This window comes from Podarcis liolepis (genome assembly GCF_965112155.1).
Source record: "Podarcis liolepis genome assembly, chromosome: 12".
In the NCBI taxonomy this organism is placed as follows: domain Eukaryota; kingdom Metazoa; phylum Chordata; class Lepidosauria; order Squamata; family Lacertidae; genus Podarcis; species Podarcis liolepis.
In genome coordinates this window covers 5246955-5263066 of record NC_139563.1, presented here as the reverse complement: position 1 = coordinate 5263066, position 16112 = coordinate 5246955, and the positions used below count along the sequence as shown (strand labels likewise).

The 16112-nt window shown below is 47.1% G+C and overlaps 1 protein-coding gene and 1 long non-coding RNA gene across 2 annotated transcripts in view; one reads left to right on the top strand and one right to left on the bottom strand.

Annotated features, from left to right (window-relative positions):
• The window catches only part of LOC310689526, a 326670-nt gene that overhangs the window by 105805 nt on the left and 204753 nt on the right, over positions 1-16112 (bottom strand). The gene's annotated exons all lie outside the window — the stretch shown is intronic.
• Positions 1-16112, top strand: part of PTH1R (parathyroid hormone 1 receptor) — a 130335-nt gene that overhangs the window by 71307 nt on the left and 42916 nt on the right. The window contains exon 2 of the mRNA XM_083467039.1: positions 6574-6679. Coding sequence (XP_083323165.1) covers positions 6574-6679 — 106 coding nt within the window. The remainder of the gene's footprint in view (positions 1-6573; positions 6680-16112) is intronic.

Below are 16112 nucleotides of genomic sequence, written 5' to 3'. Positions count from 1 at the left end.
TGAATGTGCTATAAACATCCAACACTAGATGGCGCCAGAGAGCAGGAAATTTTTTTATACGCTTTTTTCCATAGGGATTTTTGTTGTTGTTGTTGTTCTAATCTAATTTCTGACTTATTTATAGTGGGATTTTTCCTGTGCATAGATCCACCCTTATACCCCATGAGCGGCATCTCCTTTTTTGGAACCGAGAGGAACTGGTCGAGGCGGCAACTTCCAACATCGCCCGCGTGTCATTGTTTGTTTGGGGGATTTAGCTGGGATGTTGTTGATGGAGGGAAAAGGACATCTGGGAGGTAGAATTCCTGGTGGCAGACGGGGCGATTTACAAGGGAGATGCCCACCCCCAGAAAGAAAAAAAAATATATTTTTAACCCCGCCGGTATTTCCAAGGCAGCGGGGAAGAGATGTTCCTTTGGGAGCCTGTCGTCAGCTGTCGTCTTGCGCTATATTTATCAGGACGGCAATGAAAAGGTTCCCCCGCTGCCAGCCTTGAAAGAGGGGGGACGACTGCTTTAGTAGTGTGCCCCAAACACCTTTAAAGGCTGCAGACATGAGCAGTGTTTCCTAATCCATAAAGAGTGTGCAGCAGGCACATGCCTGGGTGCTTAGATCCACTTCCCATTCTCCTGGGGGGGAAGGAAATCAGGAGGAAGTGCGGTCTAGTGGGTGGAGCTTCAAATCTGAGTATCTCATCGTTGGGAATTGAATTGGGAATACACACAAAGAGTTGTTCTCATGGACTTATTTCAGGAATATTTGGACTGTTTGGCTTTGAGTTGCGTGTGTCACCATTGTTTTGGCATTGTATATATCAGGGGTGTCCAACCAGTCGATCATGATCTACTGTTTGATCACAGGAGGTCCCTGGTTGGGTAGATCTGATGGGTAGATCACTGCCAGTTTTTTTTATAGTTGGAGTAGATCGCAGTCTCTTGGAAGTTGGATGTGCCTGGTATATATTATTTGAGATTTCATGTACTAGAAGGTGTCGAAGCGTCGCACATTATATTAATGAATTTTGTAAACCACATACAGAGTTGTTAAATTTGTGAATGATCTCTCCGAAGGCTGAGTAAGCTTCCGATGTTCCTTCGTGTAAAGGAGCCAAAGGCATCTCTCCAATGCGCTCCAAAATTATCATTGAAATTCTACTCAATCTTGATCCAGAGCAGAATTCGGACGTACAGTGGTGCCTCGCAAGACGAAAAGAATCTGTTCTGTGATTCTCTTCGTCTAGCGTTTTTTTTCGTCTTGCGAAGCAAGCCCATTGAAGGATTAGCGGATTAGCGCTATTAGAGGCTTTTAGCGGCTTATCTGCTGATCGGATCAGCTGATAAGCGGCTTAGCGGCTTAGAAAAGGGGGGAGGGGGGAAAACCCCCCGCAGGAACTCGCAAGACATTGTCGTCTTGCGAAGCAAGCCCATAGGAGGTTTGTTTTGCGAAGCACCTCCAAAACGGAAAACTCTTTCGTCTAGCGAGTTTTCCGTCTTGCGAGGCATTCGTCTTGCGGGGCACCACTGTATAGTTAGCAGAGTAAAAACGTGGTGCAGGATTCAAAAAAACAAACAGACCAGAGGCAATTGATATTTCATCCAGCAGAGCTTTACTGCTACTGAAGGCAAATGAGAATAATGGTCACAAATCCAATACGTTCAGGATTGGCACCGTCCATAAGAAATCCAGTTGCAGCAGACTTACTGTATTTTTCGCTCTATACGACGCACCAGACCATAAGGCGCACCTAGTTTTTGGAGGAGGAAAACAAGAAAAAAATATTCTGAATCCCAGAAGCCAGAACAGCAAGAGGCATCGCTGCGCAGCGAAAGCAGCGATCCCTCTTGCTGTTCTGGCTTCTGGGATAGCTGCGCAGCCTGCATTCGCGCCATAAGACGCACACACATTTCCCCTTACTTTTTAGGACGGAAAAAGTGAGTCTTATAGAGCAAAAAATACGGTAATTTAAACTTACAATAACTTATAATAAGACTAAAACCTTAACACTAAGCGTACGTTTCCAGACTACATCGGGGTTGATCTCCTGTTCCTCTTAGCTTAACTGCCCTGACTATTCTTTAGACAGGTGTGCTCCGGTTAGCTTTTTCGTCGTTATATTTTACATTTTACATCCTTCAATCTTCAGTTCAGTTCTTAATTTAGGCTAAAGGTTGTAAACTCTTAAGCCTGCTAGCCGGGTATCTGAGCACGTCAGTGTTCAACGAAAGCTCCACCACCTGGTCGCTCCGAAATTGGGCTTTCTCATCTAGGGGAGGGTCGCTGGTAAAGTGCGTCTCAGGGTCTCCTTCCCGAGCCTCACAGTCTGGTCTTAGGGTCCCCCTTCGACATCGCAGCAGGTCCTTACAGGTTCAGGAAGCCCTCCTGAACCTTTTGGGGGGGTGCGCGAAGCCTGCAGCCCCCCTTTCACCCCGTTGGAGAGTGCGCAAGAGAACAAGAGACGTACAGTCATACCTCGGGTTGAATATGCTTCATGTTGAGCGTGTTCGAGTTGCGCTCTGCGGCAACCCGGAAGTAACGGAGCGTGTTACTTCCGGGTTTCGCCGCTCGCACATGCGCAGATGCTCAAAACGGCATCATGTGCATGCACAGAAGTGGCGAAAAGCGACATGCACATGCCCACACGTGCCATTGCTAGTTACGTTTGCTTCTGGATGCGAATGGGGCTCCGGAATGGATCCTGTTTGTATCCAGAGGTACCACTGTATGTCCGAAGCTGACCCGCGGCAGACAGGAAGCTGCAACTTACAATAAAGTGTGTTCCCCTTCATGGAGAGCACATGTTGTCGTTGGGGAGAATTTGATGTTGCCATTTTGTGATTGATAGCCAAAACGTATATATTCCCTGCGTGCAGCGTTGAGCTTCCTCTTTTCGCTGCGCGCATCAGATCACTCTCCCACCCTCCCTATATATAGGGTTGTTTGCATTGACCTTGCTAGGCCTGTCATGGGGTCGTCTGCTTTGGGGGCAGGGGCCTGGTAGGAATTTTGTCCATTTGGCTGATTGGCTGGTGCCGTTTGGTTTTTGCCTAAAGGTAAAGGAACCCCTGACCATTAGGTCCAGTCGTGGCCGACTCTGGGGTTGCGGCGCTCATCTCGCTTTATTGGCCGAGGGAGCCGGCGTACAGCTTCTGGGTCATGTGGCCAGCATGACTAAGCTGCTTCTGGCAAACCAGAGCAGTGCACGGAAATGCCGTTTACCTTCCTGCCAGAGCGGTACCTATTTATCTACTTGCACTTTGATGTGCTTTCGAACTGCTAGGTTGGCAGGAGCAGGAACAGAGCAACGGGAGCTCACTCCGTTGCGGGGATTTGAACCGCCAACCTTCTGATCGGCAAGTCCTAGGCTCTGTGGTTTAACCCACAGCGCCACCCGTGTACTGCGTAGCAAATCGTCACAACTTGTAAGGTTGCGGTTAGGCATTGGTTTTATGAATTGGTTGGTGGATGGGCATGGATTGGCTGTGCCTGCCCCTCTAATGCTGCTGCTGCAAGAGTATTCCGTTAAAAGAATCTAGCGGCTCGCCGTGCTCTTGTCTGAACCCCTGTCAAGGGGCTAGGGCCACGCAAGACCCCCTGGGAGCATTTGGGGAGAGGTGAGGGCATGGTACCCAGCTCCATCTTTCTCCCCTAAATTTTTTAACTTTCTGACTTTTGCGGGCGTGCGAATGTCAGTCTGTCCCCGTGCGGCGTCAGATAGTCGCAACCAATGCCTAGGCAACCACTCACATTTTTGTATTTTAATAAAGTTGTGGCCAAAATTATGCCAAAACCCTTAAACAAAAATTCTGTGTGAATTGTGTTTTATTGGGGTGGCTTGGGGACCTTGACACACGACTTATAATAAGACTAAAACCTTAACTCGAAGCATACGATGTGCAGAACACCACACCAGAAGGAAGAGAGATAGAAAGAGAAAGTGAAACCCGGGCTCCTCCTGGCCTTATCATTATAGTCAGCGTGACCTTGACAAAAGAGATAACACAACCAGTTTAAGGCAGCTGTACTCAGCTTCTCCGAAGGAATAACCCAAACATCATGAACCACCTGCTTGCTTCTTTCACGCAGAGAGGCTTCCAGAACCCTCTTGAATTAAGTAGAATAGGAAAGATCTCTACCCATCAGATCAATACTTTCTGCACCAAGAAATACAAACTGACAAAGAGCTCCAATGTGAAGGCAGAGGGATTTTGGGGGGGCAAAGGTTTCATGAAACAGCAACCCCCTGGTTTTGTCTCTGTACCAGTCACATCCAGACAGGGAACTTGTTCCTTTTCCCTCCGCAGCCGTTTTTCATCACGAGCTGCAACCCTGCCAGCGGATCAGCGTGGGGTGTCGAGTGACCAGGTGTGAAACGAGGCAGGGACCCCTTTGTGTTCTCATTATTTATAATTGGCCGTTAGAAGTTGTCGTCTGATTCAGGAATTGTGAGTTGATTGCACGCCTGCCCTTTAGCGGATTAATTAGATCAATTGCATTGGCATCTATCTGCATATGAACCAACCCAAAAGAGCAGGGCCTTTTTGAAATGTCAAAGGGGGTATAATTAACTTGCAATTCCAGAGAGCCGCTATTCTTTGTAATTCTAGCGCTGTCTAAAATTCAGTCACACCTGCAGCTTTTGTTCTGCTCATTTGCTTGTTGTTCCATTGTTCTACTCTCCTGTGATTTGTAGGTATGCTCCCTATAAAGGAATATATTATAGAAGATAGATATTAGCATATCATAGAGGAACTCTGTCCCAAACAATCATATAGAATCATAGAGTTGGACGGGACCCTGAGGATCATCCAGTCCAACCCTCTATAATAGAAATGAGCAGCTGCCCCATTCAGGGATCGAACCTGCAACCTTGGCCTTATCAGAACCACTCTCTAACCAACTGAGCTATCCAGTGACCACATGGTATTGTGTTGTTTAGTCGTTTAGTCGTGTCCGACTCTTTGTGACCCCCTGGACCAGAGCACGCCAGGCCCTCCTGTCTTCCACTGCCTCCCGCAGTTTGGTCAAACTCATGCTGGTAGCTTCGAGAACACTGTCCAACCATCTTGTCCTCTGTCGTCCCCTTCTCCTTGTGCCCTCCATCTTTCCCAACATCAGGGTCTTTTCCAGGGAGTCTTCTCTTCTCCTGAGGTGGCCAAAGTCTTGGAGCCTCAGCTTCACGATCTGTCCTTCCAGTGAGCACTCAGGGATGATTTCCTTCAGAATGGAGAGGTTTGATCTTCTTGCAGTCCATGGGACTCTCAAGAGTCTCCTCCAGCACCATAATTCAAAAGCATCCATTCTTCGGCAATCAGCCTTCTTTATGGTCCAGCTCTCACTTCCATACATCACTACTGGGAAAACCATAGCTTTTACTATAGGGGCCTTTGTCAGCAAGGTGATGTCTCTGCTTTTTAAGATGCTGTCTAGGTTTGTCATTGCTTTTCTCCCAAGAACCAGGCAGCTTAATCACAGCTAAAGAAGCCACCCAACCTCAACTTGGAAAAAAAAACCTTCAATGAAAGAGACTCCACCACCTTCTGAGTTCATGCCACAGCTCTTTCTGTCAGAAAGTTCTTCCTGGGATTTATTCATAATCTCCTTTCTTGTAATTTGAATCCATTGGTTTGGGTTCTCCCCTCCAGACCATGAGAAAGCAAGCTTACTCCATCTTCGATGTGACAGCCCTTCAGATATTTGAAGGCGGTTATCATATCTCCTCTCAGCCTCCTCTTTTCCAGGATAAACATGCCCAGCTCCTTCAACCGTTCCTCATCAGGCTTGGTTTCCAGGCCCTTCATCATCTTCATCTCCCTCCTCTGCGCACCTCCCAGCTTGTCAACATCCTTCTTAAATTATACTGGCAGGAATTGGACACAGTATGCCAGGTGTGGTCTGCCTAAGGCAGAAGAGAGCAGTACAGTGGTACCTTAGTTCTCGATCTTAATCCATTCCGGGAGTCCATTCGACTCCCAAAACTATTCAAAAACCAAGGCGCGGCTTCTGATTGGCTGCAGGAGCTTGCTGCACTCAAGCGGAAGCGGCGTCGGACATTTGGCTTCCGAAAAAAGTTTGCAAACTGGAACACTTACTTCTGGGTTTTGTGGAATTCGGGAGCCAATTTGCTCGACAACTAAACCGTTCGAGAAGCAAGGTACCACAGTACTATGACATCCCTTGATGTGGGTACTAGACTGCTGTCGATGCAGCCTAGAATCGCATTCGCCTTTTTTGCTGCTGCATCACACTGTGGATTCGTGTTGAGCTTGTGGTCCACTAAGACCCCTAGATCCTTTTCACGTGTATTGCTGCCAATCCAGGTACCCCCCATCGTATATTTCTGCTCCTGGTTATCCCTGCCCAAGTGCAGAACCTAACGTTTAGTCCTGTTGCAATACAGTCGTCTTTTGAAAATTGCACCACTCTGGTGGTTTCGTAGCCATTTCCCCAACCTAAATGATCTGGACACAGTATTGCGGGCATGGGGGGTCTCTTGGGCCCTGCTGTGTCTCACTGTTGCTTGCAGCAATAGACATATCAGTGATATTGACCTCGCTTTGCTCTGTCTCCTTACAGGAGGATGTGGACGACGTCCTGACAAAGGAGGAGCAGATCTTCCTGCTGCTCAAAGCCAAGGCCAAGTGTGAGCGCCATCTAAAGGCCAAAGGACCCAAACTGCAAGGTGAGTCAGCCTCTCTCCTCCGGACTGTGGGATGTGATACATAAGTAGCAGTCAAGTACAACATTCCTTGTTTTCCTAGAGTGGACATGCAGGAGAATGTTTGTTCCAGCCACTCGAAAACTTCCTGTTTCCTCCTGGCCTGGAGCATCCTTCCTTTAGCATGTGACTAGAGGTGGGAGTGGCCTTACCTGCCCAGGTAACAAAAGGGCAAGGCATGCAGCACACTTCCTTCTTTTCAACTCTCTTTAACTTCCTCTGTTGTTGGACCAGCAGCTTTTTAGCTTTCAGCCAACAGAGGACAAAGGGACCATCCCCATATGGCAGGGGCAACCTAAGACCCAGGGGCTGGATGCGGCCCAATCACCTTCTAAATCCGGCCCGCGTGTTTTTACATGAGTCCTTTTATTTAAAATGCATCTCTGGGTTATTTGTGGGGCCTGCCTGGTGTTTTTACATGAGTAGAATGTGTCCTTTTATTTAGCATGCATCTCTGGGTTGTTTGTGGGGCATAGGAATTTGTTCATATTTTTTTTCAAAATATACTGTGCCCCCCCCACAAGGTCTGAGGGATAGTGGACCTGAACACAGCTGAAAAAGGTTGTTGACCCCTGCCATATGGGGTAGACCCACATGTATATACTTTGCAACTAAGACTGCCTTAGGGGATCCAACTGTGAACTGATGATGTGAGGAAACTTATTTTATGTACTTTACACAAGATTGTAGTGTGTCTATTCTTTTAAGAGGGATATTAGGGGACTTACCAGGAATCTAATAGTAAGAGGCTTAAACAAGCCTGCAACCAGCTATCTGCTATATGTTTAAAAGGGGAATGTAAAACTCTGCTAAGTAAAGGTAAAGGGACCTCTGACCATTAGGTCCAGTTGTGGCCGACTCTGGGGTTGCGGTGCTGATCTTGCTTTACTGGCCAAAGGAGCTGGCATACAGCTTCTGGGTCATGTGGCCAGCATGACTAAGCCGCTTCTGGCGAACCAGAGCAGCGCACGGAAACGCCGTTTACCTTCCCGCCAGAGCAGTACCTATTTATCTACTTGCACTTTGATGTGCTTTCGAACTGCTAGGTTGGCAGGAGCAGGGACCGAGCAACGGGAGCTCACCCCGTTGCGGGGATTTGAACCGCCGACCTTCTGATTGGCAAGCCCTAGGCTCTGTGGTTTAACCCACAGCGCCACCCGTGTCCCGCTAGCGCAGGTTGGGAAGGATTTTAATAAACAATATATCCTCTTCTGCCTCCCTGAACCTTCCCACACAGACTGGATTGGCCAGTAAGTTTCCCCATAGGAATGAACTGGGCTGCTGTGGGGGTGCCCGATATTTGTTCAGCTATGGATGGGGCTGAGTTTCTTCCCACTACCTGGAAGACTTGGAGAGCATGTGCACTGCCCAGGTTTGCACCCTGGGGAGGTCTGTTTGGTGCTGTTAATAATAATAATAATAATAATAATAATTTATTATTTGTACCCCGCCCATCTGGCTGGGATTCCCCAGCCACTCTGGACGGCTTCCATAGAAACCAAAAAAACACTAAAATATCATACATTAAAAACTTCCCTGAACAGGGCTGCCTTAAGATGTCTTCTGAATGTCAGGTAGTTGTTTAGCGTTTTGACATCTGATGGGAGGGCGTTCCACAGGGCGGGCGCCACTACCGAAAAGGCCCTCTGCCTGGTTCCCTGTAGCTTTGCTTCTTGCAATGAGGGAACCACCAGAAGGCCCTCAGCGCTGGACCTCAGCGTCCGGGCAGAACGATGGGGGTGGAGACGCTCCTTCAGGTATACTAGGCCGAGGCCATTTAGGGCTTTCAAGGTCAGCACCAACACTTTGAATTGTGCTCGGAAATGTACTGGGAGCCAATGTAGGTCTTTCAAGACCGGTGTTATATGGTCTCGGCGGCCACCCCCAGTCACCAGTCTAGCTGCCGCATTCTGGATTAGCTTTAGTTTTCGAGTCACCTTCAAAGGTAGCCCCACGTAGAGCGCATTGCAGTAGTCCAAGCGGGAGATAATTAGAGCATGCACCACTCTGGCGAGACAGTCCGCGGGCAGGTAGGGTCTCAGCCTGCGTACCAGGTGGAGTTGGTAGATGCAGCAGATTGACTTCACCCCCTCCAAAGACTCACTCCATGTCTTTCGAGAGAGATGGGTGTCAACAGCTATACACAGTTTCTTCTCTCTGCCTTTTCCCTCTCTCCTGAGTGCACTGTACACTCAAGCAATCCCGGCGGAGTTGTCCACAGGCATACACAGATAATGTCCAGAATCATTCGTGGGCAGTTCAGATTGCCAACTATTTGCCTTTTAAAAAGAAATCAGCTTGCACGTCTAATAGCAGCCTCATCTCCAGAAGTTAGGGACGCGGGTGGTGCTGTGGGTTAAACCACAGAGCCTAGGACTTGCCGATCAGAAGGTCGGCGGTTTGAATCCCCGCCACGGGGTGAGCTCCCGTTGCTCGGTCCCTGCTCCTGCCAACCTAGCAGTTCGAAAGCACGTGAAAGTGCAAGTAGATAAATAGGTACCGCTCCAGCGGGAAGGTAAACGGCGTTTCCGTGTGCTGCTCTGGTTCGCCAGAAGCGGCTTAGTCATGCTGGCCACATGACCCGGAAGCTGTACGCCGGCTCCCTCGGCCAATAAAGCGAGATGAGCGCCGCAACCCCAGAGTCGGCCACGACTGGACCTAATGGTCAGGGGTCCCTTTCCCTTTTACCTGCAGAAGTTATCTGGGGATCGTGGGGATTTGAATCCAGACCCCTAGTCCAATGCCATAACCACTAAATCATGCTGCCTCTCAGTCACTGCAGATGAAGATGCTGTTAATGACACAAGAGCAGACCTGGCCGTTTCCCCCAGTCAGTTGGCAACCAAATGCTGCTTTCCACTTCCCCAAGAGTCATCAATCTGATGTATTTAGGGGTTCAAATTGCGTGTGTCTGGCCCCATCTGTCAAAATTACCAGGCACCCACTCCCACCACAGGGCTGGTTCAGTCTCGCGCATATATTTTCTATTTCGAGTTTCGTTTAATGGGTGCCAGATGCAGGGAGCCAGAGAGAGAGAGAGAGAGAGAGAGAGAGTCAGTTTGCAGAGGGTGTGTGTGCGTGTGTCTGTGACAAACTCTCAGTCCCTTGTCAATACTGCAGCTGTTCTTCATTGAAACCACGGAGAGCCCTGTTTGCCACCCAGAAAGCAGTTTTCCCTTTACAGTCCTAGCTGTGAGTCGCTCTGGGACAAGCCTGGGTCCCATGGTTATGAAAACATCCCTTTCCAAAAACAAAAGTTCGTGTGTATGTGTGTGTGTGTGTGTGTGTGTGTGTGTGTCCAGAAAACACGCTGCACAGCCTTTTCTGCTTATTTCAGGATTCCTGCTCCATATGGGCAGAATCCCACCCACTTTAACCGCATCCTGGTGGATCTTCATTACATCAGCCAATTAACACCTCATTGAGACTCCCTCCCACCTCTGGTGCTTTTTCCTGTACTTTTGACCTCGGAGTAGACCTACAGGAAGACACAGCAGTGCCCACGTTGGGGGGGGGCGCTCTAAAACCCACATTTGCAGAATCATCTTGCTGGAAGGGACCACAAAGGACTTCTAGGCTAACCCCACTGCAATGCAGAAATCTTTTTGCCCAACATGGGGGACTCGAAAGCATGAGCCTAAGAGTAAGAGTCTTCCCTGAAGCAGGTAGGTAGCCGTGTTGGTCTGCCGTAGTTGAAACAAAATTTAAAAATTCCTTCCAGTAGCACCTTAGAGACCAACTAAGTTTGTTATTGGTATGAGCTTTTGTGTGCATGCACACTTCTTGCACATGAAAGCTCACACCAATAACAAACTTAGTTGGGTAGCGGTGTGGGTTAAACCACAGAGCCTAGGGCTTGCCGATCAGAAGGTCGGCAGTTCGAATCCCACGATGGGGTGAGCTCCTGTTGCTCGGTCCCTGCTCCTGCCAACCTAGCAGTTTGAAAACATGTCAAAGTGCAAGTAGATAAACAGTGCAAGTGCAAGATGTGTGAACTGCACCCAGGCTCACACATCTCGCGGCGGAAGAAATGGACAACTTTGATGTAGAAGAGCAGTGGCTGTTCCATACGATACGATACAATAATCTTTATTGTCATTGTCCTATACAGAACAACGAAATTGAAAAATCTGCATAAAACATTCAAAACCCAACAAGCCTGCTATCCCAGCTATCTCAACCTGGTTAGCCCCCTAAAAACTCTGATACCCCATTTTTAAATACAATGTACTCCCATAGAGGGGACGCAGATGGCGCTGTGGGTTAAACCACAGAGCCTAGGACTTGCCGATCGGAAGGTCTGCGGTTCGAATCCCTGCGACGGGGTGAGCTCCCTTTGCTGTACGCCAGCTCCCTCGGCCAATAAAGTGAGATGAGCGCCGCAACCCCAGAGTCGTCCGCGGCTGGACCTAACGGTCAGGGGTCCCTTTACCTTTAAGGTGCTACTGGAAGGAACTTTTTTTATTTTGTTTCTCTGAAGCAGCCGCTGAGAGCTACGAATCCTAGATCAGCAGAGAGACAGAGGCAAAGGTGACGAGGGGACAAATGTGAACACCTTGATTTCCTGACAGCTCTGTCGTTCAGAGCAGCAGAGCTTGCCAAATCTGCTTGCAGGACCTTAGATCTGAGCTGTCCACTCTCTCTAGAGAGGTATTTTTATATGCAACGGCTGCAGCCTGGACTTTGGTGGCAAATGGGTGGAAGGAAGAAGAAGCCCCGACAATAACGGACTGCCATAATAAACTACAAGAATTTGCTGAAATGGCGCAGTTGACGAATAGCCTGAGAGGCAATTCAAAACAAAAAATTATGGAAAAATAGGATAGATATAAGATATATGTTCAAAAATATAGTAAAGGTTCGCTATCTATGCTAGCATTCGATTGACGTTGGAGAGAAACAAGATTAAGGGTACATATTGATATTGGAATGTATTAGATAAAATGTAAAGAAATATACAATAATAAGAGCACATTCATTAATTTTTTAAAAAAGAATATACAATGAAATTGACGGGAAGTCCGTAGTGTTGTTACAAATACTATTTTGAAATGTCTTCATGTCATTGTTTTTTGTTTTTTCTTTCTTTAGGTACATAAATTTGGTATATAAACTTTGAATACATGTTGGAAATTATATTATAATATGCCCTGTAATGTAATATGATAATGTATACATATGTGACATAAGAACACTAATAATAATAATAATAATAATAATAATAACAAAGATCTGAGCTGATCTGATTTTGTAAAAGGGTTCCAATGAATTTGCTGCACACTTGGAACAGGGACTGGAGGAAGGAAAGAGAGAGAGGGAAGGGATTTCCCACTTAAGGGCCACATTGAAGGTGAAAATTGCCTGGAAGGAAAGCCAAGCTAGGAGAGGGGCTTTGAACAAAGCGAGAGCGGGAGAGTGTTTGTAGAAATCGGATGTTGTTTCCAACCGAGCTCCCAAGCTTGTAAGAGCTGTCAGGTCCGCTTAGGCCCGGGGTCTGTGTCCTGTTAGTTTTAATGAGCGAGATGAAGTCATACATAATTAAGAGAATGTACAGACACTTGGCCAAAACGTTCAGAAGTGGCTTTGGAGTGTTCCATAGACCATTTTTTTCATTTTTTTAGCTTTAAGATGCAATCTGATTTATTAACACAGACAAGGTGGCTCTGGAAATGGGTAGCAAAAGCAATTGTGCAAGACCTTTCAGCCAAGAGGGAAAGCTTTCTGACAGTGAGATTTGTTTGAGAGGGGAAAGGTCTCCCTGAGGAGGCTCTCAACTCTCCATCCTTGGGGATTTTTAAGCAGATGTTGGATGATTTAGCTAAGATTCCTCCATTGCAAGGAGTTCGACTAGATGACTCTTGGCGTCCCCTTCAACTCTACAATTCCATGATTCTATCGTTCTAAGAGGTCCGTCAAGGAGGTTTGAAGGAAAAGGGCCACCCAGATGGGTTTTGCCTCCTGAAACCAGCTCCCCACCACCTCCACTTTTAGACACTGGTGGAAAACCAGTCTCCCTACTTTCCTGAGAGCCAGTGGTGGTGTAATGGTTAAAGTGTTTGTCTAGGACCTGGGAGACCTGGGTTCGAATCCCCACGCGACCCCACGAACCTGATAAAATGTGCAGAAGAGAACCGTGGACCTTGAACTCTTTGGAGGAAAAGGTATTAGAGAAATGAATTAGCAAATGAATAAATACTGACCTACTTAAATCATAATCACTTTACAAATTGGATTCTCAGAATCCCAAGACTTCCCTCCACCCCTCCAAGGTTTCCCTAAATATTCTTTTCAAACTGCATCATATCATATTTTTATTTATTCATTTATTTATCTATCCATCCCACACACATCTGGCTGGGTTTCCCCAGCCACTCTGGGCGGCTTCCAACAGAATATTAAAATACAATAACCTATTAAACATTAAAAGCCTACCTAAACAGGGCTGCCTTCAGATGTCGTCTAAATTTCAGGTAGTTGTTTTTCTCTTTGACATCTGGTGGGAGGGTGTTCCACAGGGCGGGTGCCACCACCGAGAAGGCCCTTCTCCATATTTTCTTAAAACTTAGTTGTAACCATAATTCTCGCTTCATTGCAAGTGTTGTTGTTTTTTACAATCCTGCCTATGTTTTTAATTGTTTAATCCTGCTTAATTTAATTGTTCCTGCTTAATTAAACTGCTTAATTTAATTTAATCCTGTTTAATTTAATTGTTTTTAATCCTGCCTATGTTTTTAATTGTTTTAATTCTTTCAAGTAACTTATAAAATTTCCCCATTGTTTTTTAAATCTATCGTCCTCTTGATCTCTGATTTCCTGGGTCTGATTTTCTCCATTTCAGCATAGTCCACCATCTATATCAACCATTCTTCTTTTGTAGGTAATTTATCCTCCCATCTTTGGGCAAATAGCACCCGCTCAGCTGTTGTTGCATACACTATGTTCTGATAACTTTTAACCCAGCCAGGGTGTTATGTACTGAGTTTAATAGGATCCACAATGCAGCAGTCTGATTGGTCCTAGAACAATAGGATTCAGAATGCAGCAGTCTGATTGGTCCTAGAACAATAGGATTCAGAATGCAGCAGTCTCATTGGTCCTAGATAATAGGACCCAGAATGCAGCAGTCTGATAGGTCCACAGGAGCCACCCAATCCAGCTCCAGGTGAAAGTGAATCCACAACCTGATCCTGGAATTAGCCAATCACGTAGGGCCCATTGTGTAAATAATGTAAATAAAGCAGACATTCTGGGGGAACTTCCATTCCTCCTCACCACTATGAGCTGAATAAAGAGCATGAAATCCACTCTGGACTCCGAGTATATTTCACAGATTCAACAAAGATTTTTTAAATGCCTTTTAAAAAACCTATTGATGTTAATGGGACTAGATAAGCTCATATTCGATAGGCGGCAGCAAAAGCTGACAAAATAATTCCAGCAGAACGGCGGTCGCTGTCCCAACTTTTACCCTTCTAAAGAGAAAGGGGCAAACGATCAGCTTGTCAGCGTCTCTCCACAAAACCAGAAAGTTTTCTTTCTTATGTAAGTTATACAAAGCCTCAGCTTGCAAAGAAACAGTCTGGCAAAGGACGTGAATAATCCCCAGAAGACAGGGAAATATCTCCATGGTTTGCAATGGAAGTCACTTGCAAAATAACTTTTACAGACGGGGACGTAAAGGAGCGGTAAGGTTTCTTGGGGTGGGGGTACAATGTCCAGATGCTAGAGACCAGATCACCTCCGACCTTGAAATCATGAAGGGAAGCAAAACAGTCTCTGTCATTCTTGAACGAAGCCCAAATAGCCAGGAATGGAACTATCGGAGAGCAGGAATATTACTCAGTCCACATTTTGCAAACAGGACGACCTACCGTACTTTTTGCTGTATAAGACTCACTTTTTCCCTCCTAAAAAGTAAGGGAAAATGTGTGTGCATCTTATGGAGTGAATGCAGGCTGCACAGCTATCCCAGGAGCCAGAAAGGCAAGAGGGATTGCTGATTTCACTGCGCAGCGATCCCTCTTGCTGTTCTGGCTTCTGAGATTCAGAATATTTTTTTTCTTGTTTTCCTCCTCCAAAAACTAGGTGCGTCTTCTGGTCTGGTGCATCTTATAGAGCGAAAAATATGGCAATTCATACCTCCTGGAGTAATACATGGGTTTGAACACACACACCAGATTTCATGCGCCTCTGACTTTTGCCCTAAAATTCTCACATACCCTCCAACATTTACTCCAATGAAAACCTTATTCCTCCTAATAAGGAGAGAGGGAAGGACCCAGAAACCAAACCCCCATTTAAGAGGGGAGCCACATGGAATCGATTCCATTGTGGAGCTGCTGGAACCGAGGGGCTCGTAAAATTGTACTGACTCCACCCGCCCTGCGTGTGATGTTCCTGGGGAGCACAGATCTCCCGTAAAACTTTGGTGGCCTTTCCGTAATTCTCTCCAGGTCTTAATCGTGAACGAAAGCACTTAATTAGCGAAATGAGAGCCGTTCTTGAGGCTCGGTCCTCATGGCTCCTCCTCGAGGGGGAAGGAAGAGTGACTCGGGAGCAAGAGAGGACTTAAATAAGTGCAGGAATCTGAATTGTAGACTTGGAAGGGACCCAAAAGTCCCTCTAGACCAACCCCCCGCTTTGCAGGAATCTTGGCGAAAGCATCCATGAAAAGATGGACAGCCAACCTCTGCTTAAAAACCTCCATGGAAGAAGAAGAAGAAGAAGAGTTTGGATTTGATATCCCGCTTTATCACTACCTGAAGGAGTCTCAAAGCAGCTAACATTCTCCTTTCCCTTCCTCCCCCACAACAAACACTCTGTGAGGTGAGTGGGGCTGAGAGACTTCAGAGAAGTGTGACTGGCCCAAGGTCACCCAGCAGCTGCATGTGGAGGAGCGGGGAAGCGAACCCGGTTCACCAGATTACGAGTCCACCGCTCTTAACCACTACACCACACTACCTCCATGGAAGTTGAGTCCACAACCTCCCAAGGGGAGACCGTTCCACTGCCGAACAGCTCTGAGTGCCAGAAAGTTCTTCCTTTTGTTTAAGCCCCTTCCGCCCTTCAGCGGAGGTGGGGTTGTGGTTTCACGGCCCCACCACATGCGCGGCGGCTGGAGCCCCCGCGCGATTGGGGGGGATTCCTGGCTATGTCACCCCCTGGCTGCTTCCGTGCATGCGCGTGACGTCATTTTGAGCGTCTGCGCATGTGCGAGCGGCGAAACCCGGAAGTAACGCATTCCGTTACTTTTGGGGGTTGTAGACCACAAATTATTGCAGACTCTCGGGGGGGGTAGAGACTGCCCCCCTGCTTCCTTCTCCCACTGAAGCTCCATCTCTGCAAATTATTGCACCGACTCTCACATGGACATCTGTCCAAGCAAGGAAGAGGCACA